At 46.6% G+C, this 26689-nt stretch overlaps 2 protein-coding genes across 2 annotated transcripts in view; both read left to right on the top strand.

Moving 5' to 3' along the window:
* The window catches only part of TENM2 (teneurin transmembrane protein 2), a 6300157-nt gene that overhangs the window by 928566 nt on the left and 5344902 nt on the right, over positions 1-26689 (top strand). The gene's annotated exons all lie outside the window — the stretch shown is intronic.
* LOC141100802 (uncharacterized) lies at positions 12391-14180 on the top strand. The gene is made up of 2 exons (XM_073589480.1): positions 12391-12592; positions 12703-14180. Exon 2 carries the CDS (start codon positions 12938-12940, stop codon positions 14120-14122), a length of 1185 nt encoding a protein of 394 aa, XP_073445581.1. The 5' UTR covers positions 12391-12592; positions 12703-12937; the 3' UTR covers positions 14123-14180.

Here is a 26689-nt window from a genome sequence, read left to right as displayed (position 1 = left end):
AGCAGTGTCAACGCCGCTTTTGGTCAAATTATAAAAAGTTATGATTTCTGGTTTCCTTAGCTCCCCAGACTCTGGATCAATGGTGTAATCATTATGTAATGAAGAGACCAAAATCACATTTTTCCTCTCGCGTGGGATGTAAGAAACTAAAATCTTTCCATTACTGAACCCAAACATAGTGCTATACTGTTGTTTGCCTTTTGTATATAGAAAATCTGGCGGCAACTGCCTTTTGTTTTTTCTAACAGTTCCCACATATGACAGCTTTTTCGTTTTTAAAAAATCAATCAGATCAAAGTCAGTAAACCAGTTGTCAGCAGTGATATTTCGACCAGATCCAAACATTGGCTCAGCAATTCTCTTTACCACATCACTAGGCTTGTTGCTCACATTGAAAGGACCTGGTGGCTGTCTTCCACAATAAACTTCCATGTTCATAGTGTACATCATCCTTGCATCAACCATGGCAAAAATTTTAATTCCATATTTGTTTGGCTTTGATGGTATATATTGCTGAAAACCACATCTTCCACGGAAACCTGGAAGCATCTCATCAATAGTGAGGTTTTGCCCCGGGCAATAGCTTTTTTGACAATTCATAATAAATTGTTGAAATATGTCCCGAATTGGTGCAAGCCGGTCATAACCTTTTCGTTCTGTCTGGGTACTTCGATCATCGAAACGGAGGCAACGGATCAGGACTTTGAATCGTTTCAGATTCATCACAAGGCTGAATTTTTCGATGCCATCACCGTCTGTCCCCCACAGCTCCTCCAAACTTTGCCTATTTGCTCTGAAAGCACCAGCTAGGTATAACAAGCCAATAAATGCCTTGAGTTCAATCACATCAGTGTTTTTGATGTCCCTCTCTCTGGAGAATTGCTCTTTGATTGTGTCAATATACTGGTTAGTGAACCGAACAATAGTTTCCAACATGCTATCTGTAATTAGATTACTCCAACATTCCACTGCAGTTTTAGCTTTTCTAGCACTTCCAATAACTCCAGGAAGGTGTGTAATAATATTGTGGGATTCTCTGCGCTGTTTGTTCTTGGGTGCCTTTTTGTTCCACTTTGTATTTTTATCTTTGCCCAAATAATAAGCTAGATCTGTGTCTGTTTCCTCTGTATCAGTGTCATCACCATCCTGCTCTGTTCCAGAATCAGTGTTACATTCTGCTACCTCATCTTCAGATGAAATGTCACTAGATTCCTCTAAATCCTCAGTTACTGCTGGTTCTTCCTCATCATCTTCTAACAAAAAAATCTTCATTTCTTCTAAATGAAGGGGTTTAGATGAATCATACTGTTTTCTGGCCATTGCAGCAGAAAATCTGAAGCAAGAGAGAAAGAGTATGTGTTAGGGCGCAATGTGCCTTAGAAGCCACCCTCCTTTTGTCTAAGAAAACAGTACTTATGTACACTAACTTAGCATTAATCCTTCATAAAACAAGCTAAATACACAATCGTGATGAATAAAAAAAGAAAATACTAACCTTTCAATTTGTGTTGAAATCAGGCGCAATGTGCCTGAGAAGCCAAAGTGTTGATATCTGCTCACTAGAAGGTCTGCTGAGTCACTGTGATATCAGGTTTCACAGAGCCTGTAGAGTCAGGAGATAACTAGGAGGGGTGGGGTTTTCTGATAAGTGGGCAAGGAGAGAGAAGTGAAACTAATTACTGTGTGCCTGTCAGATCTATTGCGCCTGACGGAGGGCTAGTGATTGGGATTCTCATGTGGAACACGTCCGGACTGTGTTCCGGATTTTGAGAGAGAATTCCCTATTTATTAAGGGATCGAAATGCCTCTTTGGTGTACAGAGGATTTCATTTTTGGGATTTATCTTATCTCCATCAACTATTGAAATGGACCCGACCAAGGTACAGGCTGTTTATGATTGGGTTCAGCCTACTTCTTTGAAGGCCCTCCAGAAGTTTTTGAGTTTTGCTAATTTCTATCGTAAATTTATAGGTAATTTTTCTGGTATTGTCAAACCACTGACTGATCTGACCAAGAAGGGCGTTGTTGTGCTGATTTGGTCTCCTGAGGCTGTCTCAGCATTTCAGGAGCTTCAGCGGAGATTTACTTCAGCTCCAGTTTTACGGCAACCTGATGTCTCACTTCCATTTCAGGTGGAGGTAGATGCTTCTGAGATTGGTGCAGGAGCTGTTTTGTGCCATAAAGACCCTGTGACTTCTAAGATGAATCCCTGTGCTTTCTTTTCTCGAAAGTTCTCCCCATCTGAACGCAACTATGACGTGGGGAATCGGGAATTATTGGCCAAGAAGTGGGCATTTGAGGAGTAGAGACATTGGTTGGAGGGAGCTAGACATCAAGTTGTGGTCCTCACCGATCACAAGAATTTGATTTATCTGGAGTCGGCCAAACGCTTGAATCCTAGACAGGCTAGATGGGCCTTGTCTTTCACGCGTTTTAATTTTGTGGTCTCTTTTCTTCCGGGCACTAAGAATGTTAAAGCAGACGCCCTTTCTAGGAGTTTCTTTGCCGATTTTCTTAGTGTGACCGAGCCTTCTACCATCCTAGGTGAGAGGGTAGTTCTTTCTGCCATTTCGCCCGATTTGAGACACGCCCTGGAGAAATTTCAGGAGGATAAACCTGAGTGTTGCCCTATGGGAAAATTGTATGTTCCTGACCAGTGGAGAAAGAGAGTGATGTCTGAAATTCATTGCTCCGCATTGGCTGGTCATCCTGGTATTTTTGTTACCAGAGATTTGGTGAGTCAGTCCTTTCGGTGGCCTGCCTTATCTCGTGACGTCAGGAATTTTGTACAGTCCTGTGGGACTTGTTCTCGGTCTAAACCCTGTTCTCGTTCTAGTGGGTTGCTGATGCCCTTTCCGGTGCCCAAGAGGCCATGGACCCATATCTCAATGGATTTTATTTCTGATCTTCCTGTCTCTCAGAGAATAACTGTTATCTGGGTGATTTGTGATAGATTTTCGAAGATGGTCCATCTTGTACCACTCCCAAAGTTGCCATCTTCCGCTGAGTTTGTGCCCTTGTTTTTACAACAGGTGGTTCAGTTACATGGGATTCCAGAGAACATTGTGTCCGACAGAGGAGTCCAGTTTGTTTCCAGCTTCTGGAAAGCCTTTTGTTCCAATCTGGGAATTCAGTTATCCTTCTCCTCCGCGTTTCATCCCAAGACCAATGGACAGACTGAGAGAACAAACCAGACCTTGGAGTCTTATTTGTGATGTTTTATATCTGCTGATCAGGATGATTGGGTCTCATTTTTGCCCTTGGTCGTATTCGCACTGAACAATAGAGCTAGTTCTGCCACTTTGATGTCATCCTTTTTCTGTAATTTTGGGTTTCATCCTCGATTCTCTTCAGGGCAAGTGGAATCTTCGTCCTGTCCAAGTGTGGACACTGTGGTTAAGAGAATGCAGCAGATATGGGACCAAGTGGTGGATAAGTTGTCACTCTCTCAGGAAAAGGCCCAGCGGTTTTCCAACCGGCATAGGACCATTGGTCCCCGGTTTAAAGTGGGTGATATGGTTTGGTTGTCATCTAAGAATATTCCTATGAAGGTTGCATCTCCTAAATTTAAGCCAAGATTTATTGGTCCTTATAAGATTTTTGAAATTCTTAATCCTGTTTCGTTTCGATCGGCTCTTCCAGTTACGTTCAAGATCCATAACGTATTTCACAAATCTCTGTTGAAAAGGTTTGTTGAGCCAGTGGTTCCTATGGCAGCACCTCCTGACCCTGTGTTGGTCGAAGGCAATGTGGAATATGAGGTAGAGAAAATATTGAATCCTCGTTTGGTTAGACGGAGACTCCAGTATTTGGTCAAATGGAAGGGTTATGGTCAGGAGGATAATTCTTGGGTCTCTGCCTCTGATATTCATGCCAATAGATTGGTTCGTGCTTTTCACCGGGCCCATCCTGATCGGCCTGGTGGTGTGGATGAGGGTTCAGTGACCCCTCCTCAAGGGGGGGTACTGTTGTGAGTTCATTCTCTGGTTCACCAGTTGTGAGTTCCCCTTCCAGACTCCCTCTGGTGGTGACAGGAGGTGGTGCGGCTGGTTTGATCGGTGACGGTCTGCCACCTGAGAATGAGGATGACGATTGGACCTCAGGATTCTCATATTGGATTTAAGACAGCCAACACCCTATTCAGTTGCTGGTGATTCCTTCTGGCTTGTCAGCTCTTGGTTTTCAGCGCTGTTCCAGTCATCTAAAGCTAAGTTTTTCTGCTAATGTTTACTCTTGATTTTGTTGGTCTGTTCAGTTTTTTGTGTGGTCAGCCAGTCCCGGCTGGGGGCTGTGCTGAATTTCCTCTCTTATTTTTCTGTATTTTGCCAATTGGCTTTTTGTCCCTTACTAGTTCGGGCTCTTTTTGCTCTGCCTCAGAATTTTTCAGAGTGCTGATATAGTGGGAGAAGTCTAGTGACTTCAGGGTTAATTTTGCTATCAGAAGTGTTGGACATGATTTTTGTAGGGTTTTTTGCAGGTTGCAGAGAGTGTCTTTCCTTTCCTTTCCTGTCTAGTTAGTTTAGGCCCCATCATTTGCTCAGCCTATTTTCCAGCCTGTGTTTGTGCCTTCATCTTGTTTCACCGTCAATACATGTGTGGGGGCTATCTATTCCTTTGGGGTCTGCTCTGGGGCAGTTAGCTTTTCCTTTCCTTGTTTTAGGCTTATTTAGTCCTCCGGCCGTGACGAGGCATCTAGGAACATCGTAGGCACGCTCCACGGCTACTGCTAGTTGTGTGGTAAGATCAGGGAGCTGCAATCTTCATAGTTACCAACCTCTCTAGCTTTCTGTGACTTAGCTTGTTTTGCTTTTTTCTCCTCGGTGACCCATTCATAACAGTCAGGTGTTTGAATCACTGTTGGTGATAGCGTCTTTTTGGGATTCCAACCACGGTGAAGGGAGCAGCTGGCTGAAGTGGAAGCCACTGCAGAAACCTGGTGAAGTTAACAGCTGGCTTGAAGGTTGGAGCCACTGCTGAAACTGGTGTTGAACTCTGGATGCCCGGTGTCTGCAGCAGAGTGAGATGGTGAAGGTAGCAGCTGGCTCTGAGGGGTCAATCCACTGCGAAAAGTTAATCCGGTGATGCACTCTGCTGCCTGGTGCTGCAGCAGAGCAAGATAAGTCTTTTTGTGTTTCCCCTGTTTGTATTTTTCACTGGTGTATTAGTACAGAGGTGGGGCCAGTGCCTACACCACCCAGCTCCTTTGCAAGGGATAGGTGTAGGGTGTGCTAGGGTGACAGGTATCCTGATTGGCGCCCGGTGCGGAACCGGCCTAGGGATCGTTAGGAGTGGAGGGACACTGACTCAGGGGAGTGCAGAAGGTCTCCACGTCCCCGTTCCCTATCGCAGGGCCCACCGTTGTAACTGTTGCCCATTTCCCCGTGTCTTGTTGTTTTAGTACCGGCATGTGGGCCGTGTCACACAGGACAGTTAACACGTGCTGTGTCTTGTTGTTTTATTTACCGACCCTGCGGGTCAAGTCACACAGGAGGGGTCCACGTGACACCGTCATGGAGCCGGGCTGTCTGCTTCCTCTTCTTGGGGCGGCGGTGGGAGTTACCCGGAGGGGGGGTCGTCAGGAAGCAGCCCCCGTGACCCGAGGCTGTCAGCTCTGCCCAGTACCTTGGGCATCCTGACCGGAACAATGGCGGTGGATCAGCATGGACGGTGTGCCAGGCAGTCGGTGGAGGTTGCGCAGGGTCGGTGTCTGCAGGCGGAAGCCCCCATGGCTGTGGATCCTGCTTGCCTCAGCGGGGCCGGAGAAGCAAACAGTCCTGAACGGAGTTCCCCATGAGGGCAGTGGCGTCAAGAAAGCCTGTTTCACAAGGTGGCGGACCTCTGGGGACAGAGGGTCTGAGGGGAAGCTCTGTAGTCGACACAGCGGGATACGGGATTGGTGGCTGGAGGAGTCACAGCGTCATCGCAGCCCGGTGAGTATGGCTCCATGTCTTGTTTGTCCTCATCTCTAGTGAGGTCCCCTGTGGTCGGGAGTGGGTTGGGGGGCCGGCCGGTGGCGTTAGTTCAGGGAGTTGTGGACCAAGTTCCTTCATGGATTTGGGGCTGGGGGAGATGTTGACTTCCATGCGGGATTTTTTGGCAAGGATGGAGGGATTTGGAGCGCCCCCGGCGCTTTTAGCTGCTTGGGTGGTGTCGCAGGAGGGAGGGACCAGTTTGTCGGGGGCGGTTACTGGGGTGTCAGTTGGCCGAGCTGACCCTATGTCTGTTTCGGTTCAGACTGAGACGGAAAAGGAATGTCGGATCAGTGTAGATGACAGAGCGCATGGGGAGGTATATGTATGCTTTGAGGGCCCACTGGGCGCTCATTGTTAGAAGGAGGTGCAGGAAAAGATATAGGACGAATATGTCGCGATTTTGTCACTGCTTCCTTTGGAAAAGTTGAACTTTGACAAAGGGAAGAAGGATGATAGCCAAATAGAGGAGGAGGGAAAACGGAGATGGCGATTGATTCTGCACAAATTATCAAATTGGCTACAGGAAAGATGTATATCTTTGTACCGTGTTAGCAAGTAGATAGAAAAATATTCAGAATTATGAGTCCTCAGTGGTTGATACCTTTTAATGGCTAACTGAAAAGATGGTAACACATTGCAAGCTTTCGAGACTACTCAGGTCTCTTCATCAGGCATAGACTAATACAAAATCTGAAGAGTCACATATTTATGCGCAATACAGCACAGAAAAAATGCAATAGATGAGACAAGTGACGTGAAGCAGAACTATCATTATGGGAGAGGAAGAAACATAAATATTGCTCCAGTTCATAGATAAGGAGTCCGGATGTTTTATTGTCCTCTGATTGGGGTCTCCTAACGTGTTGTGATGCCGCCACACCGTCTTAGGAGCAAATTCCTTAATTGATGTAAAAAGACATAAATCCATGCGACACATTTATTCCAGCATTGAAAGTGTCAAAGGTAGAGTTGAGCGACTTTTGGTTTTTTAGGGTCGCGTTTCGTTTCGTGAAACCCGACTTTTCCAAAAGTTGGGTCGAGCAAGATCGTCTGATTATAGGGAAAAGTCGGGGTCGTCCCGAAACACGAAACCCAATGTAAGTCAATGGGGAATAAAAGTCGGCAGTGAGAGGAGAACAGGAAACACACCAACAGTGCCCATTTGAATGCCAAAAGCATCAATTCTTCTTACTTAAGCTTGTCAACCTTAATTAACTTCATAATACAAGTTACGCACTGAAAATTGGGGTTATTTGGCTAAAGTTGTGGGGGGGAGGGCTGGCTGCAGGTTTTCATGTGCCCTGGGCGAAAGAGCGCCCCTTTAACACATAACACAACTCATCATGCTCCGATACGGCAGAGAAATAGTGGTATAGTACAATGAAAAATACCTCACTTTTTACATCTCATGAAGAGGCCCATCTATTTCTCCATACAGAATCATTGGTCCCATATAATGTTTGAAACAGTATATGATGAGCTCCACATAATGCTACAGTATATGTTGGTCCCCATGGATGAAGCTCCACTGTCTTATGGGCCCAAATAATGCTCCAAACATAATGGGCCCCATTTCTAATGCTCTAGTGTATAATGGGCCCTGTAAATGCTGCTCCAGTGTCTGATGCCCACCTTTGGAATGTTCCAGTGTATGGTGGGCCCCATCTATCATTCTCCAGAGTATAGTGCTCCCCAAAAATTGCTGTCCCAACATTGAAAACAATCAAATAAGTCTCCTCGCTAGGGAATCCCTGTACTTGTCTGGACTCCTTGTCGTCCCCATCTTCCATCTCACTGCACAGTATTTCAACTTTGCAAGTGCTGTGATCCTGAGCAAGCAGGGGGGGCCCACTCGTTGGCGATGGCACTGGCACAGGGCCCCTGATAGTACGGTGGTGTGTCTGATGGCGGGTGGGCCGAACCTGCACTTTCATCTGCAGCTTCCTCTTTGTCACCGTGTAAGATGGAACTGTATATGGGAAGGGTAACCTGAGTTTCATCAGGGTCAGATTCAGGTCGTGTAGCGTGCGAGGGGAATGTAGTGGTCTGGGTCAATGTACCAGCAGATTCATCGAGCAGTGGCTGGGCATCAGTGCACTTGTGTCACCCCCAGGAGTACGGTCGCCACAGTGGCATTACCTTCTTCCTAGGGAGTGTGATGTCATGCTTGGGAGCAACGAAGGATCTCTCTAGCAGGTTAACTGATTTGGCGACGTTATTCCCACAAGTCATGACCCTCCAAACAGCGTTCATGAAGGCAAAGTGTTTGTTTTACGTGGGCAGTATGGTTGCAAAGCTGAACCTTAAAGGAATGTCCAGAAGGGCACCACCAGGAGTGGAGCCAACGGTTAAATTCGACTTCACCTGGGAAACCTCAACCATGCCAGCTACAGAACAGATGCACACATTGCAAGCTTAATTCCGTTAACGAACAAGACTCCGTCATGCCCCGCGGTCCGAGTCCGGCTTACTAGAGGGACACGTGAGGCTCTGGCACATGAGATTGGCCAATAACTGGTGTGTCATGCCCTTACATGTCCGTGGCTGCATGTGCGCTACACTGAAAAGGCCAGCGTTTGTCGCTTACAATTGCAGATAACCCGCTGAACAACGTTAGTAATGGGGATCACTGATTACAATTATTACCCGCGAACAATGATTTCCCAGTAAGTGCAGGTAAACCGCAGTTCCGGAATTAGGCCTAACCGTCATTCCTGAAAAAATGAAAAACTTACGTGTGCAAACCACAGGTGCTGTAGCTTGCTTAACAGCTCGCCAGCCGTTCTCACACCCAGTATGGATTACACGTGATTGCACAAAGGTGAGAAAGGGTACCGTATCCCCAGATAACATGTATGGATAGCGTACACATTCAAAATATATGTCTCAGGAGGCAGGCTCAGACGGTGTTAGGCCCAGTATGGATTGCACGTGATTGCACAAAGGTTAGAAAGGGTACCGTATCCCCAGATAACATGTATGGATAGCGTACACATTCAAAATATATGTCTCAGGAGGCAGGCTCAGACGGTGTTAGGCCCAGTATGGATTGCACGTGATTGCACAAAGGTTAGAAAGGGTACCGTATCCCCAGATAACATGTATGGATAGCGTACACATTCAAAATATATGTCTCAGGAGGCAGGCTCAGACGGTGTTAGGCCCAGTATGGATTGCACGTGATTGCACAAAGGTTAGAAAGGGTACCGTATCCCCAGATAACATGTATGGATAGCGTACACATTCAAAATATATGTCTCAGGAGGCAGGCTCAGACGGTGTCAGGCCCAGTATGGATTGCACGTGATTGCACAAAGGTTAGAAAGGGTACCGTATCCCCAGATAACATGTATGGATAGCGTACACATTCAAAATATATGTCTCAGGAGGCAGGCTCAGACGGTGTCAGGCCCAGTATGGATTGCACGTGATTGCACAAAGGTTAGAAAGGGTACCGTTTCCCCAGATAACATGTATGGATAGCGTACACATTCAAAATATATGTCTCAGGAGGCAGGCTCAGACGGTGTCAGGCCCAGTATGGATTGCACGTGATTGCACAAAGGTTAGAAAGGGTACCGTTTCCCCAGATAACATGTATGGATAGCGTACACATTCAAAATATATGTCTCAGGAGGCAGGCTCAGACGGTGTCAGGCCCAGTATGGATTGCACGTGATTGCACAAAGGTTAGAAAGGGTACCGTTTCCCCAGATAACATGTATGGATAGCGTACACATTCAAAATATATGTCTCAGGAGGCAGGCTCAGACGGTGTCAGGCCCAGTATGGATTGCACGTGATTGCACAAAGGTTAGAAAGGGTACCGTTTCCCCAGATAACATGTATGGATAGCGTACACATTCAAAATATATGTCTCAGGAGGCAGGCTCAGACGGTGTCAGGCCCAGTATGGATTGCACGTGATTGCACAAAGGTTAGAAAGGGTACCATTTCCCCAGATAACATGTATGGATAGCGTACACATTCAAAATATATGTTTCAGGAGGCAGGCTCAGACGGTGTCAGGCCCAGTATGGATTGCACGTGATTGCACAAAGGTTAGAAAGGGTACCGTTTCCCCAGATAACATGTATGGATAGCGTACACATTCAAAATATATGTCTCAGGAGGCAGGCTCAGACGGTGTCAGGCCCAGTATGGATTGCACGTGATTGCATAAAGGTTAGAAAGAGTACCGTTTCCCCAGATAACATGTATGGATAGCGTACACATTCAAAATATATGTCTCAGGAGGCAGGCTCAGACGGTGTCAGGCCCAGTATGGATTGCACGTGATTGCACAAAGGTTAGAAAGAGTACCGTTTCCCCAGATAACATGTATGGATAGCGTACACATTCAAAATACATGTCTCAGGAGGCAGGCTCAGACGGTGTCAGGCCCAGTATGGATTGCACGTGATTGCACAAAGGTTAGAAAGGGTACCGTTTCCCCAGATAACATGTATGGATAGCATACACATTCAAAATATATGTCTCAGGAGGCAGGCTCAGACGGTGTCAGGCCTAGTATGGATTGCACGTGAATGCACAAAGGTTAGGCTGGTTTCACATTTGCGTTTTTTAGCGCTGGAAAAAAACGCATACGTGCGCATGCGATTTTTCCCCTATATTTAACATGGGTGCGCATACATGCGCGCTTGTAAGCGCATGTATGCGATTTTCATGCGCTGCGTTTTTTTGGGGTGTGCGTTGGTATTTTCCAGACGCTGCATGTTGCATTTTTTGGCCCTGGAAAAAAGCGCATGCGCACGTATGCGCACGTTTTGCGCTAAAAATGGCCATTATAGCCTATGGATGCGCATACGTGCGCACTGGCATGCGCAGGTATGCGATTTTTTAGCGCTGCGTTTTTTGGGTGGTGTCCACTTTTTATCCTAGTTAGAATCTTCTAAAGTCAAAAAAAAAAGTCTATATAAAGGAGGTGCCTGCCAAAACTCTGCCACTACTACACTGAGAGATTGAAGAGCAGACAGTCAACCAAGAACCCATTATATCAGCGAAGAATGTGAGTATATTACATTATATGCCTGTCCTTTTAAATTATGTATGTACTAATGATTTTTATTATTTTTACATGCAGTATGTCTTCAGAATCCGAGTATTCCCCATCGCGGCAGGAATTGGCGCAAGCAGACCGTGAGGTGATTATTTTCGTGCATCTGGTAAGTATATCTGCTGCTTCTCCAAATCTCTTACGTTTTTTTCAACTTTCTTAAGACATCGTCATCATCATCTGCGGACGGCACTAGTGAGGGCGAAGAGCAGGAGCAGCGAAGCCAAGTCCCGGTGGTGATACGGAATGTAAGTATCAAATGATTTGTAATGTTCTTTATTTTTTATCTTCTATTTTTACTCATTTTTTTGTTTCTTTTTTTGTAACTTTTTATTCAATTTAAATTTGATTATTCTAATGAATGTGTTTTGTCTAGGTTCCACAACGGGATGAAGACGTCTATCTGGATAATGAGCAGCTCATCAGCCTGGTCCAGGAGCGTTCGCCGTTGTGGGACAGCCGTGACCGGCTGTACAAGGACAATGTGGTGACCCGGCGGCTATGGAATGAGGTGGCCGCAGCGTTGATGGATGGCTGGGACAGCGCCACAGCATCCTCCAAAAAGGCGTTTAGTGAGTATTTCCCTGCTCTGTATTGTGCCGCAGTGACTGTTGTCCTTGACGGCACTGTTGGGTTTCGTGCTAGGCGTATTCTAGCAGGAAACCCAACAGTGTCATCGGGGTCTACAGTGACTGCTTTGAGTATTGTATTGCTACATTGTGCCGCAGTGACTGTTGTCCTTGACGGCACTGTTGGGTTTCGTGCTAGGCGTATTCTAGCAGGAAACCCAACAGTGTCATCGGTGTCTACAGTGACTGCTTTGAGTATTGTATTGCTACATTGTGCCGCAGTGACTGTTGTCCTTGACGGCACTGTTGGGTTTCGTGCTAGGCGTATTCTAGCAGGAAACCCAACAGTTTCATCGGGGTCTACAGTGACTGCTTTGAGTATTGTATTGCTACATTGTGCCGCAGTGACTGTTGTCCTTGACGGCACTGTTGGGTTTCGTGCTAGGCGTATTCTAGCAGGAAACCCAACATTTTCATCGGGGTCTACAGTGACTGCTTTGAGTATTGTATTGCTACATTGTGCCGCAGTGACTGTTGTCCTTGACGGCACTGTTGGGTTTCGTGCTAGGCGTATTCTAGCAGGAAACCCAACAGTGTCATCGGTGTCTACAGTGACTGCTTTGAGTATTGTATTGCTACATTTTGCCGCAGTGACTGTTGTCCTTGACGGCACTGTTGGGTTTCGTGCTAGGCGTATTCTAGCAGGAAACCCAACATTTTCATCGGGGTCTACAGTGACTGCTTTGAGTATTGTATTGCTACATTGTGCCGCAGTGACTGTTGTCCTTGACAGCACTGTTTTTTTTATCAACAGTGGACAAAGTCCGAACACGTTGGCGTTCGATCAAGGACCGCTTCAACAGTGATGTTCGTGCTGAGGGCCAGGTTCGCAGTGGATCTGCGTCAAGGACCAGAACTAGATACCGTCACTATCATGCGTTGCAGTTCCTAAGACCGGTCCTTGCCACAAGATCGTAAGTATTATACATTTTGGGTTTTTATTTTTATTAATCTGTGTTTTTCTAATCCACAGCTGATGCTTCTTGTAAAGGCATGGTAGTAATGATTTTCCTTTCTTCCACAGCACCTGGAGCAGCACCCTGCAACCTGGCCCTGGAGCGGTCCTTCCTCGGACGTCCTCTGACCCGTCCCAGCCATCCGACAGCCAGGAAGCACCTTGCAGGTCAACCACACACACAGCTGGTGACCAGGAAGCTGGGCCATCAGGTGTTCCCCTGTCCCAGGTCTCTGCCACTGGTTATGCGGGCACTACCCGCCAGCGGCAGAGGGCCTTGGACAGGAATGTCTTGCCCGAGTTTATGCATTTGAGCGAGACATTTAATTCCAGCCTCAAGTCACTGTCCGACAGAGTTGAAAGCGGTTTTGCCCTCATGGAACGTGGTTTTAACCACTTTGAACACCGCTTCAATTCTGTAGAACAGCGCCTTGACCGTCTGGAGGCCGACCTCAACAGACCAGCACACCATTTTTTTAGTAAGATTGAAAAGGGCATGGCGGAACACCTTAGTCCTGATCAACAGCTGAATGTGCTGCAGGCCTGCAACAATGCTTTCTTGCAGGCTATGCAGCATAATCGGTACGGTCAGCAGTCAGTGGTGTCCTTTCCACCTGTGCCACCATTGACTCGCTTCACCTCACTACCGACTTGTGCTGCATACCACTGCACGGACACCTCTATTCAAAGCCAGGACACCCACCGTTACACCACCACAAGTCTGAGTGCAGCTGGTCACTTCACCGACACCACCATGGCAAGCACTGCTCCTGTCTGGAGCACCACCGCCAATCCCATGCATGCGTGGAGCTCAGCCACCACTAGGCAAACATGGAACAGCCCTGCCGCTACAACAACATGTAGTAGCCCTGCCACCACCACTCTGCAAACCTGGGCCATCACTGCCGCCACCAGTCCGCCTGCAAGGACGAGCACTGACAACGAAGAGCAGCAGCAGCCACCTCAGCAGCAGCAGCCACCTCAGCAGCAGCAGCCACCTCAGCATCAGCCGCCACCTCAGCAGCAGCAGCCACCTCAGCAGCAGCCGCCACCTCAGCAGCAGCAGCAACCACCTCAGCAGCAGCAGCCACCTCAGCAGCAGCCGCCACCTCAGCAGCAGCCGCCACCTCAGCAGCAGCCGCCACCTCTGCAGCAGCAGCCGCCACCTCAGCAGCAGCAGCCATACCAGCAGACGGGGGACCTACATTCCATATTTGCCCCTACTTCAAGGCGAAATCAATCAAGGCGGGCATTGGGCCAAAGTCGGTCCAGGCACACAAGCCTACGGCGACATGCCTTTACAACTAATGTAACTGAACAGATTTCCTCTCCTACAAGTGTTCCAAGTTTAATTCCCTTAACTGGACTACCTTCCCCCACAAGTTTTGTTGCCCCTTCCCCTCAAACACCGTCTTCAACTGCAAGTGTTGCATATTCCCTGCACACCCCCAAATTGAAACCATCTGCCCCCAAACGCCGTAAAAAATAATTTTTAGTTTTTTTTTGTGATAAAAAATAAATTTACATTTGTGGTTCACCATTAATAAGTTTCATTAATGTTGTTTGCGCCGCTCACACACACTGATGGGTAAATACATGTTAAAAACCAACCCAAGGGCTAGTATAGTCATATGTGAAATAACATGGACTAGTATAGTCATTCCAAGGCCTAGTGTAATAACTCTAGTTTTACCAAATAGAATCTGGTTTCATGAAAAACAAACTGTTGAAACTTGTCTAAAAAATAAGTTTCTTTCTAGTTTCACCAGTTTGTTTTTTGTGAAACAAGATGCTAGTTGTTAAAAATCGAGTTATTACAGTAGGCCTTGGTATGACTATACTAGGCCGTGGTATTTCACATATTACTATACTACTAGCCCCAAGGCCTACTATACTCATATTTGAAATACCACGGCCTAGTATAGTCATTCCAAGGCCTAGTGTAATAACTCTAGTTTTACCAAATAGAATCTGGTTTCATGAAAAACAAACTGTTGAAACTTGTCTAAAAAATAAGTTTCTTTCTAGTTTCACCAGTTTGTTTTTTGTGAAACAAGATGCTAGTTGTTAAAAATCGAGTTATTACAGTAGGCCTTGGTATGACTATACTAGGCCGTGGTATTTCACATATTACTATACTACTAGCCCCAAGGCCTACTATACTCATATTTGAAATACCACGGCCTAGTATAGTCATTCCAAGGCCTAGTGTAATAACTCTAGTTTTAACAAATAGAATCTGGTTTCATGAAAAACAAATTGTTGAAACTTGTCTAAAAAATAAGTTTCTTTCTAGTTTCACCACTTTGTTTTTTGTGAAACAAGATGCTAGTTGTTAAAAATCTAGTTATTACAGTAGGCCTTGGTATGACTATACTAGGCCGTGGTATTTCACATATTACTATACTACTAGCCCCAAGGCCTACTGTACTCATATTTGAAATACCACGGCCTAGTATAGTCATTCCAAGGCCTAGTGTAATAACTCTAGTTTTACCAACTAGAATCTATTTTCAAACTGTTGAAACTTGTCAAGTTTCACAAAAAGATACTAGTTGGCCAAAATCGAGTAGGCCTTGTTATGACTATACTAGGCCGTGGTATTTCACATATTACTATACTACTAGCCCCAAGGCCTACTATACTCATATTTGAAATACCACGGCCTAGTATAGTCATTCCAAGGCCTAGTGTAATAACTTGTAATGGCGCAGATTACATGAGCAGATTACATTCATCCACTCAATGCTGACTTGTATTCCCCATGGACTTTCATTGGGGTTGGGTTTTGAGGGTTGTGTTTTGAGAAAATCACATACTTTGTTTTAAACTAGTTGCACAATTTTCTCTTGAAAAAAAATGGTTTCCTGATTCATGGCCTGCAGCTTTGCTCATTCCAATATATTTCACGCAGACTAGCAATGCTGCATTTTAACTCGTATGTGTATTTACCTGCCCAGGTGTGTGAACATAACAAAATTCAGTTATACATGGGAAGTTTTTTAATTAATTGGAGTTTAAAAAATATAGTGCACTCAGTAATGGTATCAAATAAGGATTTTTATTACCATAAACAACAACATTACACCATTTCATCTTGCCAGTGCACCCGTCCTACATCAGAAATAAAGTAGGCCGCAAATTTGTCCCTCATTTGGCCAACTTCAACGGATGACCTGAGAGTGTGCTGAGTGAATTCAGGCAATGGGTTAGGAGCATCATCGTCCAGTTCAAAGGTCGGGTGCTCTTTAGCCATCACAAAGTTATGTAGAACCACACAGGCCTTCACCACCTCATCGACTGTTTCAAGTTTAAGATTAATGGCCGTGCCCAGAATTCGCCATCTGGAAACAAGAATCCCAAAAGCACACTCGACAGTTCTTCTGGCCCTGGTCAGCCTGTAATTAAAAATTTTTTTGGTGTGGTCCAAGTCCCGGCTGGAGTAGGGTTTCAGTAAGTTTCCGCACATTTGAAAAGCCTCATCGCCAACCATTACAAAGGGCAGTGGCGGAGCTTCGGTGTGAGGAAGAGGCCGTGGCATAGGGAAATTAAATTGGTTGCCATACAACCTCCGGCCCATGTCTGAGTTTTTAAAAGCCTGCGAGTCATTACCACGGCCAAATGCTCCAATGTCCACTGCTACAAACATACATCCGGCATCCGCAATTGCAATGAGTACTATTGAAAAGTACTTTTTGTAATTATAGTACTCAGATCCCGTTCTTTGGGGTTTGATGATCCGTATGTGTTTCCCATCAACAGCTCCCAAACAGTTGGGAAAATTGCATACTGTCCAGAATTTGTCAGCAATTTCCATCCACTTTTCAGCGGTGGGCAGGGGCATAAATTCTGGGCAAAGAACATTCCAGAGAGCCCGGCAGGTGTCAGCAACAATTCCAGACAAGGTAGAGATTCCAATACGGTACTGGAAGTGTAGTGAGGATAGGGTTTCTCCAGTCGCCAGGAATCTGTGAACAGACAAAGAAGTAAAATTAATATTTATGTATATTATTTTTAAAAACTATAAAAAAAAATATTAGTACATTCACGAAAACTAATTACCCAAGGTTTTGAATACTAAATTTACAAAAAAAAACATCAGACCACACCCCTTTGTTTTTAAAACATACCGTAATGTCACCAGTAGCCGTTCCTCAGGAGGAATCGCACGACGGAGCTGTGTGTCCTTTCTCCGGATGGATTGTTGGACACGAGCAAGCAAATCCATGAAACTTTCGTGGGACATCCGGATATAATCAGTAAATTTCTCCGGGTTTGCACGTAGCTCGCTGTAGAGGGTGTGGTATGCCCCACGGCTCTCCCGGAGTTCAACAATCGGATGTATCCACATACGCCGCCGTCTTCGCTGCCTCTCTCTCTTCCTTTGTTCATGGCAAGCAACTGCATACGCCTGAGCCATCGCGATGTCCAAATCCAAGTTGAAGTGAAAACTCTTCCAGCGCAGATCCATGGTCACGAGAAGAATCAAGCAAATGTGAAGACTACTGTAGACAGGGTCTATATATATTAACATACCACACCCACAATGAAGTCCCATTGGTCTTGTGTGTTGTTGAATGGTTGTTTTTTCTTTTTTGTGGGGTTTTTCAAAAATCTGTAAAAAAACGCAAACGCACAAAAAATGCATACAAACGCGCAAAAACGCTGCGTTTTTTTCCTGCATGCGCATTAAAATGCTGGAAAAAAACGCAGCGTTTGTATGCGTTTTTTTAATGCGTTTTTTTGCGGGAAAAACGCGCTGCAAAAAAAAGCAAGTGTGAAACTAGCCTTAGAAAGGGTACCGTTTCCCCAGATAAAATGTATGGATAGCGTACACATTCAAAATATATGTCTCAGGAGGCAGGCTCAGACGGTGTCAGGCCCAGTATGGATTGCACGTGATTGCACAAAGGTTAGAAAGGGTACCGTTTCCCCAGATAACATGTATGGATAGCGTACACATTCAAAATATATGTCTCAGGAGGCAGGCTCAGACGGTGTCAGGCCCAGTATGGATTGCACGTGATTGCACAAAGGTTAGAAAGGGTACCGTATCCCCAGATAACATGCATGGATAGCGTACACATTCAAAATATATGTCTATACATCAGGAGGCAGGCTCAGACGGTGTCAGGTACAGTATGGATTTGACGGCCCAGATTACACAGCGGATGAGCAGGGAGAGGTAAAGATTGCAAATGCTGGGGCCCTGCCCAAGCAAGGGGGGCCCACTCGTGGGCGTCGGTACTGGCACTGGGCCCCTCATAGTACAGCGGTGTGTCTGACGGCGGGTGTGCACCACCACCGTCAGAGACACTTGATTGCACTATGAGGGACCCTGTGCCAGTGCCCGCGCCCAAGAGTTGGCCTACCCACCTGTCCAGGGCAACGGCACTCGCACGGTGTCGTGTGCTAGGTGGTGACCCCAGCCATGGGGGGGAGGCAGCACAGTTAGGGAGTTTTAGAAAGTGGCATATGTTGATGTTGGACATTCAGCTGATGCAAAAGGCGAAATAGGTCAAGTCCCAGGAAGAGGTGGACCAAAGCAAGCCATTTTTCTGTCACCCTATGTGTCATCAGGGGAAGGTGGGACAAAATCCTTGGAAACCCATGCATGGTTCATTTTAATGAAGGTTAGATCATCCACATTTTGGGTTGACAGACGGGTCCTTTTTTCTGTCAGGATTGATCCAGCTGCACTGAAGACTCTTTCCGATAGCACACTTGCAGCTGGGCAAGCGAGCTCCTGTAAGGCATATTGGGCCAATTCAGGCCAGGTGTCCAGTTTAGCGGCCCAATAGTCAAAGGGGAATGACCTGTGTGGGAGAACATCGATATGGGAGGAAAAGTAGTTTGTAACCATAGTTGACAACTGCTGTCTCCTGTCACTTTCCATCGATGCAGTATTACCAGTTGTGTGAGCGGTATTTGAAAAATCAGTCCACAACATTGTCATGAAACCCCTGTCTCCAACGCCACTTCTGCTGTGTGCACCACGAACACCTCTGCCAAGCTGCCCCCGGCCCGTACGGCTCGTGTGAGAACCATCACCGCTGCTGTGTGCTGGGAATGCCTCAAGCAACCGATTTACCAGAGTTGCTTGTTTATTAGCCAATATTAGGTCAAGGTTCTCCTGTGGCATGATGTTTTGTAATTTGCCTTTATAGCGTGGATCCAGGATGCTGGCCAACCAGTAGTCGTCATCGTTCATCATTTTGGCAATGCGGGGGTCCCTTTTTAGGATCCGCAAGGCATAATCTGACATGTGGGCCAATGTTCCCGGTGTCAATGATGCACTGCGAGTGCTGGGTGGAGGAGCACTTTCTGGCAAATCCACATCCCTCCAGTCACGCACAAACCCTGTACCAGACCTTGCCACGCCAACATTTTCACTTGCCCCACGAGATGCATCCTCCTCCCCTAAGTAATAATAATAATAATAATAATAATTTTTATTTATATAGCGCCAACATATTCCGCAGCACTTTACAATTAAGCGGGGACATGTACAGACAATAAATTCAATACAAGTTAAGACAATTCAAACAATGACATTAGGAGTGAGGTCCCTGCTCGCAAGCTTACAATCTACAAGGAAATGGGGGGACACAGTAGGTGAGAAATGCTTGTTAATTCAGGTCTGGCAATTATAATAGGGATTTTCATATAAAGCTGCATGATCCGGTCATCAGCCCGTGTGTTTAAGTGCAATAGACAAGTATCAAGTGCAGTTATCATGTGCATGAAGGGTGTGGAGACAGATGAATAGTAGGGTGCAGATTCAGAATAATATTTGGAAGGAGGGAACAGGGCAAAGTTAGCTTGCTGAGTAGTTGATGTGATAGGCTTCTTTGAAGAGATGGGTTTTCAAAGCGCGCTTGAATAGGTCAGGGCTAGGTATCAGTCTGATCGTCTGGGGAAGTGCATTCCAGAGAGCTGGAGCAGCACGAGAGAAGTCTTGGAGACGGAGGTGCGAGGTTCGGATTACGGGGGATGTTAGTCTTAGGTCATTTGTAGAACGGAGGGCACGTGTAGGGCGATAGACAGAGATGAGAGAGGAGATATAAGGCGGTGCAGAACAGTGGAGAGCTTTGTGGGTGAGAGAGATGAGTTTATACTGGACCCTGTAGCGAATAGGTAGCCAGTGTAATGACTGGCACAAGATGGAGGCATCGGTGAAGCGGCTGGACAGAAATATGACCCTGGCTGCCGCATTCAAGATGGATTGGAGAGGAGAAAGTTTGGTAAGAGGGAGACCGATCAGAAGAGAGTTGCAGTAGTCCAGACGAGAATGAATAAGAGCGACAGTAAGAGTCTTAGCAGTTTCAAAGGTGAGAAAAGGTCGGATTCTGGAGATGTTTTTAAGATGCAGGTGACAAGAGCGACTGAGTGATCGGATGTACGGAGTAAAGGAAAGTTCAGTGTCGAATATGACCCCAAGACAGCGGGCATGCTGCTTGGGAGTTATGGTTGAACCCTCCAGGGTTATTTCGATGTTAGGTAGAGTGAGGTTAGTAGAGGGGAGAAACACAAGAAGTTCAGTTTTAGAGAGATTTAGTTTCAGATAGAGGGAGGACATGATGTTAGAGACAGCAGACAGACAATCCTTGGTATTTTGAATTAGGGTAGGGGTGATGTCAGGGGAAGAAGTGTATAATTGGGTGTCATCAGCATAGAGATGATACTGGAACCCAAATCTGCCGATTGTTTGTCCAATAGGGGCAGTGTATAAAGAGAAGAGGAGGGGGCCTAGGACTGAGCCCTGCGGGACCCCGATAGTAAGGGGACGAGAAGAGGAAGAGGAGCCGGAAAAAGATACAGTGAAGGAGCGGTCAGAGAGGTAGGAGGAGAACCAGGAGAGGGCTGTGTCCTTGAGGCCTATAGAGCGGAGCATAGTGAGGAGGAGCTGGTGATCCACAGTGTCAAATGCGGCAGAGAGATCCAGGAGAATCAGCAGGGAGCAATGACCTTTCGATTTAGCTGTTATTAAATCATTAGAGACTTTAGTGAGGGCAGTTTCAGTAGAGTGTAAAGAGCGGAAACCAGATTGTAAGGGGTCGAGAAGAGAGTTATCCGAATAACTCCGAAGTTCGAATAAATCCGAAGTAATCATCCCCATCATCATCCTCCTCCTCCTCTTCTTCCTCCACCTTGTCCAGGAGAGGTCCCTGAGCAGACAATGGCTGAATGTCATCAAGGATTCCCTCCTCCTCTTCCTCCTCATCAACATTGGCTGCAGACGCCTGCTCCTTAAGGTGCGTCAAAGTTTGCATGAGCAGACGCATAAGTGGGATGCTCATGCTTAGGATGGCGTCATCTGCGCTTACCAGCCGTGTGCATTCCTCAAAACACTGAAGGACTTTACAGAGTTCTTTCAGCTTCGACCACTGCACACCTGTCAACTCCATGTCTGCTATCAAAGTGCCTGGCCATGTATCCTCCCACAAATGCATTATGGCCTGCCTCTGCTCGCACAGCCGATCCACCATGTGCAGGGTGGAGTTCCACCTTGTTGCAATGTCGATAATGAGGCGGTGGTTGGGAAGGTGGAGCAATCGCTGCAGCTTCTGCATACGAACAGAGTGTACAGGCGACCGGCGGATGTGCGCGCACAGTCTTCGCACCTTCTGGAGCAGGGCTGTTAACTCCGGATAATTTTTGAGGAAGCACTGCACCACCAGGTTCAAGGTGTGAGCCAAGCAAGGTATGTGGCTGAGTTTTGAAAGGGCTATGGCTGCCACAAAATTACGGCCGTTATCACTAACTACCTTGCCTGCCTCAAGATGTACACTGCCCAGCCATGACTCAGTTTGTCGCTTCAAGTACTCGGCCAGCACCTCGGCGGTGTGTCTGTCGCCCAAACACATCATCTGCAACACAGCCTGCTGACGCTTTCCACTAGCTGCTCGATAGGGGGACACATCGTGTGCAACAGTCGCAGCTGCAGATGGAGTGCTCGTACGACTGCGCTCTGTGGACGAGCTTTCGCTTCTGGAGGAGGAGGAGGAGGAGGAGGGTCGAACGCCTACAGCCAACTGTTTCCTATACCGTGGGCTAGGCAGCACTGTCCCACCACCGCTGTCCCCTGTGGACCCTGCATCCACCACATTAACCCAGTGCGCAGTGATGGACACGTAACGGCCCTAGCCATGCCGACTGGACCATGCATCAGTTGTGAGGTGCACCTTTCCGCTCACTGACTGCTTGAGTGCATGGACAATGCGGTCTTTCACATGATGGTGGAGGGCTGGGATGGCTTTGCAAGAGAAGAAGTGGCGACTGGGTAGGTCATAGCGTGGTACTGCATAGGCCATGAGTTCGCGGAAAGCTGTGCTTTCCACCAACCGAAAGGGCATCATCTCAAATGAGATTAGTTTGGCAATGTGGGCGTTCAAACCCAGTGTACGCGGATGAGAGACTGAGTACTTTCTTGACCTACTCATAGTGTCTGGGAGGGTGAGCTGGACTTGAGAGCTGCATATGGTGGAAGTATCGGTGGACAGGGCGGACTGAGAGAGGGTTGATGATGGTGATGGAGTTGGTGTTCTTTCTGATGGCCTAGAATCAGTCTTTCGTTGATATAACAGTGGGATTCCCTGACTGCTGTGGCCTTGCAACGACACCTCAACATTTGTTGCTGTGCTAACCGGTGGGCTTACAGTGGGGGAAACAATGTAGCGTTGCTGACTACCTTCGTTGTGATCAGTTGCACATGTGGCACTTGAGGTTTGGTGTTGTGTCCACGCTTGCAAGTGCATGCTGGTTAAATGTCTAAGCATGCAGCTGGTATTCAAATTTTTCAGATTTTTCCCTCGGCTAAAGGTCTTTGCGCACTTCTTACAGATAACCTTGGCCTGATCATGAGGATTTTGGTCAAAAAAGTGCCACACTGCACTCTTCCTACTTTGGCAGACATTTTGCGGCCTAGCACGCTGTGATCTTTTGACCCTCTGGACAAGCTGTCCAGTAACTCTTTTGATGTTTGGAACCTGTCTTTGGAGTGCTCCGGGCCTGCCAGATAACAGCTGTTGCGATGTCGATGTCTGCTGTGGATGCTCCTCATCTGAGCTATTGGAAGCAGCACCCTCTTCCCCCAATGAATGCCAATCTGGGTCAACAACTGGGTCATCCATCACCTCCTCTTCTATGTCATGTGCACCTTCCTCTGTGTCACCGTGTATGGTGGTATAGTGTGCGGGAAGGGGCACCTGAGTCTCATCAGGGTCAGAATCTGGCTCTGTACACTGCGAGGACAATGTAGTGCTCTGAGTGAATGTACCAGCAGAATCATCCATCAGCGGCTGTGCATCAGTGCACTCCATGTCAGATTCATCTTGGCCTGGGTAATTCACCATTTGACTTGATAATCCAGGCATGGTATGTGAAAACAGCTCCATGGAGTAATCAGTAGTATGGCCTGCGTCATCCTTCAATCTTGGTTGGGGTGAAGGACACAAGGAAAGGTGTGGTTCATGAACATGAGCCTCCAATGACGACTCAGTGCTTTTACTTTTTACAACTGAAGAAGAGGAGGCGATAGAGCTGGAGGCTGAGTCAGCAATGTAAGACAAAACTTTTTCCTGATGCTCTTGCTTTAAAAGCGGTTTGCCAACTCCTAGAAAACTAAGCGTTCGAGGCCTTATGTAGCCAGACGATGATGCAGGGTCAGCACTTCCTGCATTCGGTCCTATTTTGCTCTTGCCACTACCATCAGATCCACCACCAACACCATCATTACCAGCTGCCAACCCCCGCCCAATTCCACGGCCTCTTCCACCAGCCTTCCTCATTTTTGGTAGAAATGTAGACAAAATCCAACAAACTATATAGTAATGTAAAACAAGGTACAAGGTGTCTATAGGACAGGGGAGATTTTGAATTTCTGCAGACACTTGTGGACACTGGACACTTTTGGATTGTGTGAGGCCCACTGATATCTGAGCGCTATGTGACAGGCTCGATGGCACAGCTGTGACCAAAGTGACTAGAGGATAAGGGAGATTTTGAATCTCTGCACACACTTTTGGACACTGGATACTTTTGGATTGTGTGAGGCCCACTGATATCTGAGCGCTATGTGACAGGCTCGATGGCACAGCTGTGACCAAAGTGACTAGAGGATAAGGGAGATTTTGAATCTCTGCACACACTTTTGGACACTGGACACTTTTGGATTGTGTGAGGCCCACTGATATCTGAGCGCTATGTGACAGGCTCGATGGCACAGCTGTGACCAAAGTGACTAGAGGATAAGGGAGATTTTGAATCTCTGCACACACTTTTGGACACTGGACACTTTTGGATTGTGTGAGGCCCAATGAATATCTGAGCGCTATGTGACAGGCTCGATGGCACAGCTGTGACCAAAGTGACTAGAGGATAAGGGAGATTTTGAATCTCTGCACACACTTTTGGACACTGGACACTTTTGGATTGTGTGAGGCCCACTGATATCTGAGCGCTATGTGACAGGCTCGATGGCACAGCTGTGACCAAAGTGACTATAGAGGATAAGGGAGATTTTGAATCTCTGCACACACTTTTGGACACTGGACACTTTTGGATTGTGTGAGGCTCAATGAATATCTGAGCGCTATGTGACAGGCTCGATGGCACAGCTGTGACCAAAGTGACTAGAGGGTAAGGGAGATTTTGAATCTCTGCACACACTTTTGGACACTGGACACTTTTGGATTGTGTGAGGCCCACTGATATCTGAGCGCTATGTGACAGGCTTGATGGCACAGCTGTGACCAAAGTGACTAGAGGATAAGGGAGATTTTGAATCTCTGCACACACTTTTGGACACTGGACACTTTTGGATTGTGTGAGGCCCAATGAATATCTGAGCGCTATGTGACAGGCTCGATGGCACAGCTGTGACCAAAGTGACTAGAGGATAAGGGAGATTTTGAATCTATGCACACACTTTTGGACACTGGACACTTTTGGATTGTGTGAGGCCCACTGATATCTGAGCGCTATGTGACAGGCTCGATGGCACAGCTGTGACCAAAGTGACTAGAGGATAAGGGAGATTTTGAATCTCTGCACACACTTTTGGACACTGGACACTTTTGGATTGTGTGAGGCCCACTGATATCTGAGCGCTATGTCACAGGCTCGATGGCACAGCTGTGACAAAAGGGACTAGAGGATAAGGGAGATTGGATTGCTTTTAAAAAAGCAGTTTGCAGAGCAGTGGGTAAACAGCAATGCCAGCCTGTCAGGAAGCCTTAAAAGGCAGCCCAACAACCAACACCACTGATACACCACAATATAGCCTCCCCTTGCACTGCACACACAGTGACTGGTGTGTTGTGCAGGCCAAATTGCTAGCAGCAGAAGCAGTTTTTTTTTCTTCTCAGGACAAAAAAAAAAAATTGGGATTGCTTTTAAAAAAGCAGTTTGCGGAGCAGTGGGTAAACAGCAATGCAGGAATGTCAGGAAGCCTTAGAAGGCAGCCCAACATCAACACCACTGATACACCACTATATAGCCTCCCCTTGCACTGCACACACAGTGACTGGTGTGTTGTGCAGGCCAAATCGCTAGCAGCAGAAGCAGTATTTTTTTTTGTCTTCTTCCCTGCCTAACGCTCTCCCTACAGAATCAGCAGCAACCTCTCCCTATACTGAGATCGGCAGAAGTAAGATGGCGGTCGGCGTGCACGCCCTTTTATACCCCCTGTGACGCCCACCAAAGCAAGCCAATCACTTGCATGCCCTTCTGAAAGATGGTGGTGACCCCTGCCTATGTCATCACGTTGCCCACAGTGTCCGTGGATCCTGATTGGCTGAAAAAGAGCGCAAAATAAACTTTTGAAACGCGACTTTGGCTCGTAAGTCGCCGACCTCGTGGCCGACCTCATCCTAGGGTCGGGTTTCGTTTCATGAAACCCGACTTTGCCAAAAGTCGGCGACTTTTGAAATTTTTCGACCCGTTTCGCTCAACTCTAGTCAAAGGTCATCATAAATTTATACTCACAGACTCTTCTCTCTCTCTGAGATGTGAAGTTACCTTACAATACCAGTAATTTCATATCCATGTTGCTGTGATGAGGCGTACAAAAATGTTTTGCCACAGGTAGATCCATTCTTTTTTCTCTTATTGTGTGACGATGAGCATTCTTCCTTTTGCCCTGTCTCCCCCACATACAGACCCCCTGTTGGACATTTAGTACAAATAATTAAGTACATGACATTAGATGTAATGCAGCTGAAAGTACCTGGGATCTTGTAGTCCTGATGTGAATTGGGGATCTTTATCTTGTCTGTGGTCATTATAGAAGGACAGGTTTTACATTTTTTCTGGTTGCAAGGAAAGGTTCCTCCAGCTGTTGGAGAGGACAGGGAGCTTCTGACAATGATGCTTCTTAGATTTGGGGGCTGCCTAAAGCACAGTAGTGGGGGGTCTGGAAAAATGGATTGTAATCGGGCATCTTTTTGTAGTAAAGGTTGTAATTTCCGTGCAGCTCTCCTTAGCACTTCCAGATTTGGGTTGTAAGTGACTACTAGAGGCACCTGGTTATTTTCTTCTTTAGCTTTGTAATGTAGCAGGTGATTCCTTGACATTCTGGTGGCTCTTGTAATTTGGTTTTCAATTGTTCTTGGATGGTAGCCCTGATTCAAAAAGGTCTTTTTGAGGCGACCAAGGTGTTTGTTTCTATCCATGGGGTTGGAACATATACGATTGTATCTGATGGCTTGGCTATAGATAATAGAGTTCTTTATGTGTTTTGGATGGAAACTGTCCCATTTAAGGTATGTTGGACGGTCGATTGGCTTCTGATACAGGGATGTCTCTATTTCATTGTTCTTTAGCTTAATGATGGTGTCCAAAAAGTTAATCTCAGTGCTGGAGTAGTTGAGTGTTAAATTGATAGTGGGATGAAATTGATTAAACTGTTCGTGGAACGACTTTAGCTGTTGCTCAGACTCCGTCCAGATGATTAAAATATCATCAATGAAGCGGTAGTAGGCCAGGGGCCTGATGGGGCATGAGGACAAAAAGTCGATTTCGAGCTTGGCCATAAAAAGATTTGCATACTGTGGAG

The sequence above is a fragment of the Dendrobates tinctorius genome, unplaced genomic scaffold (assembly GCF_039654945.1).
Source record: "Dendrobates tinctorius isolate UK_male_01 unplaced genomic scaffold, ASM3965494v1 ptg000108l, whole genome shotgun sequence".
Classification (NCBI taxonomy): Eukaryota; Metazoa; Chordata; class Amphibia; order Anura; family Dendrobatidae; genus Dendrobates; species Dendrobates tinctorius.
This window is presented reverse-complemented; position numbering and strand designations above follow the sequence as displayed.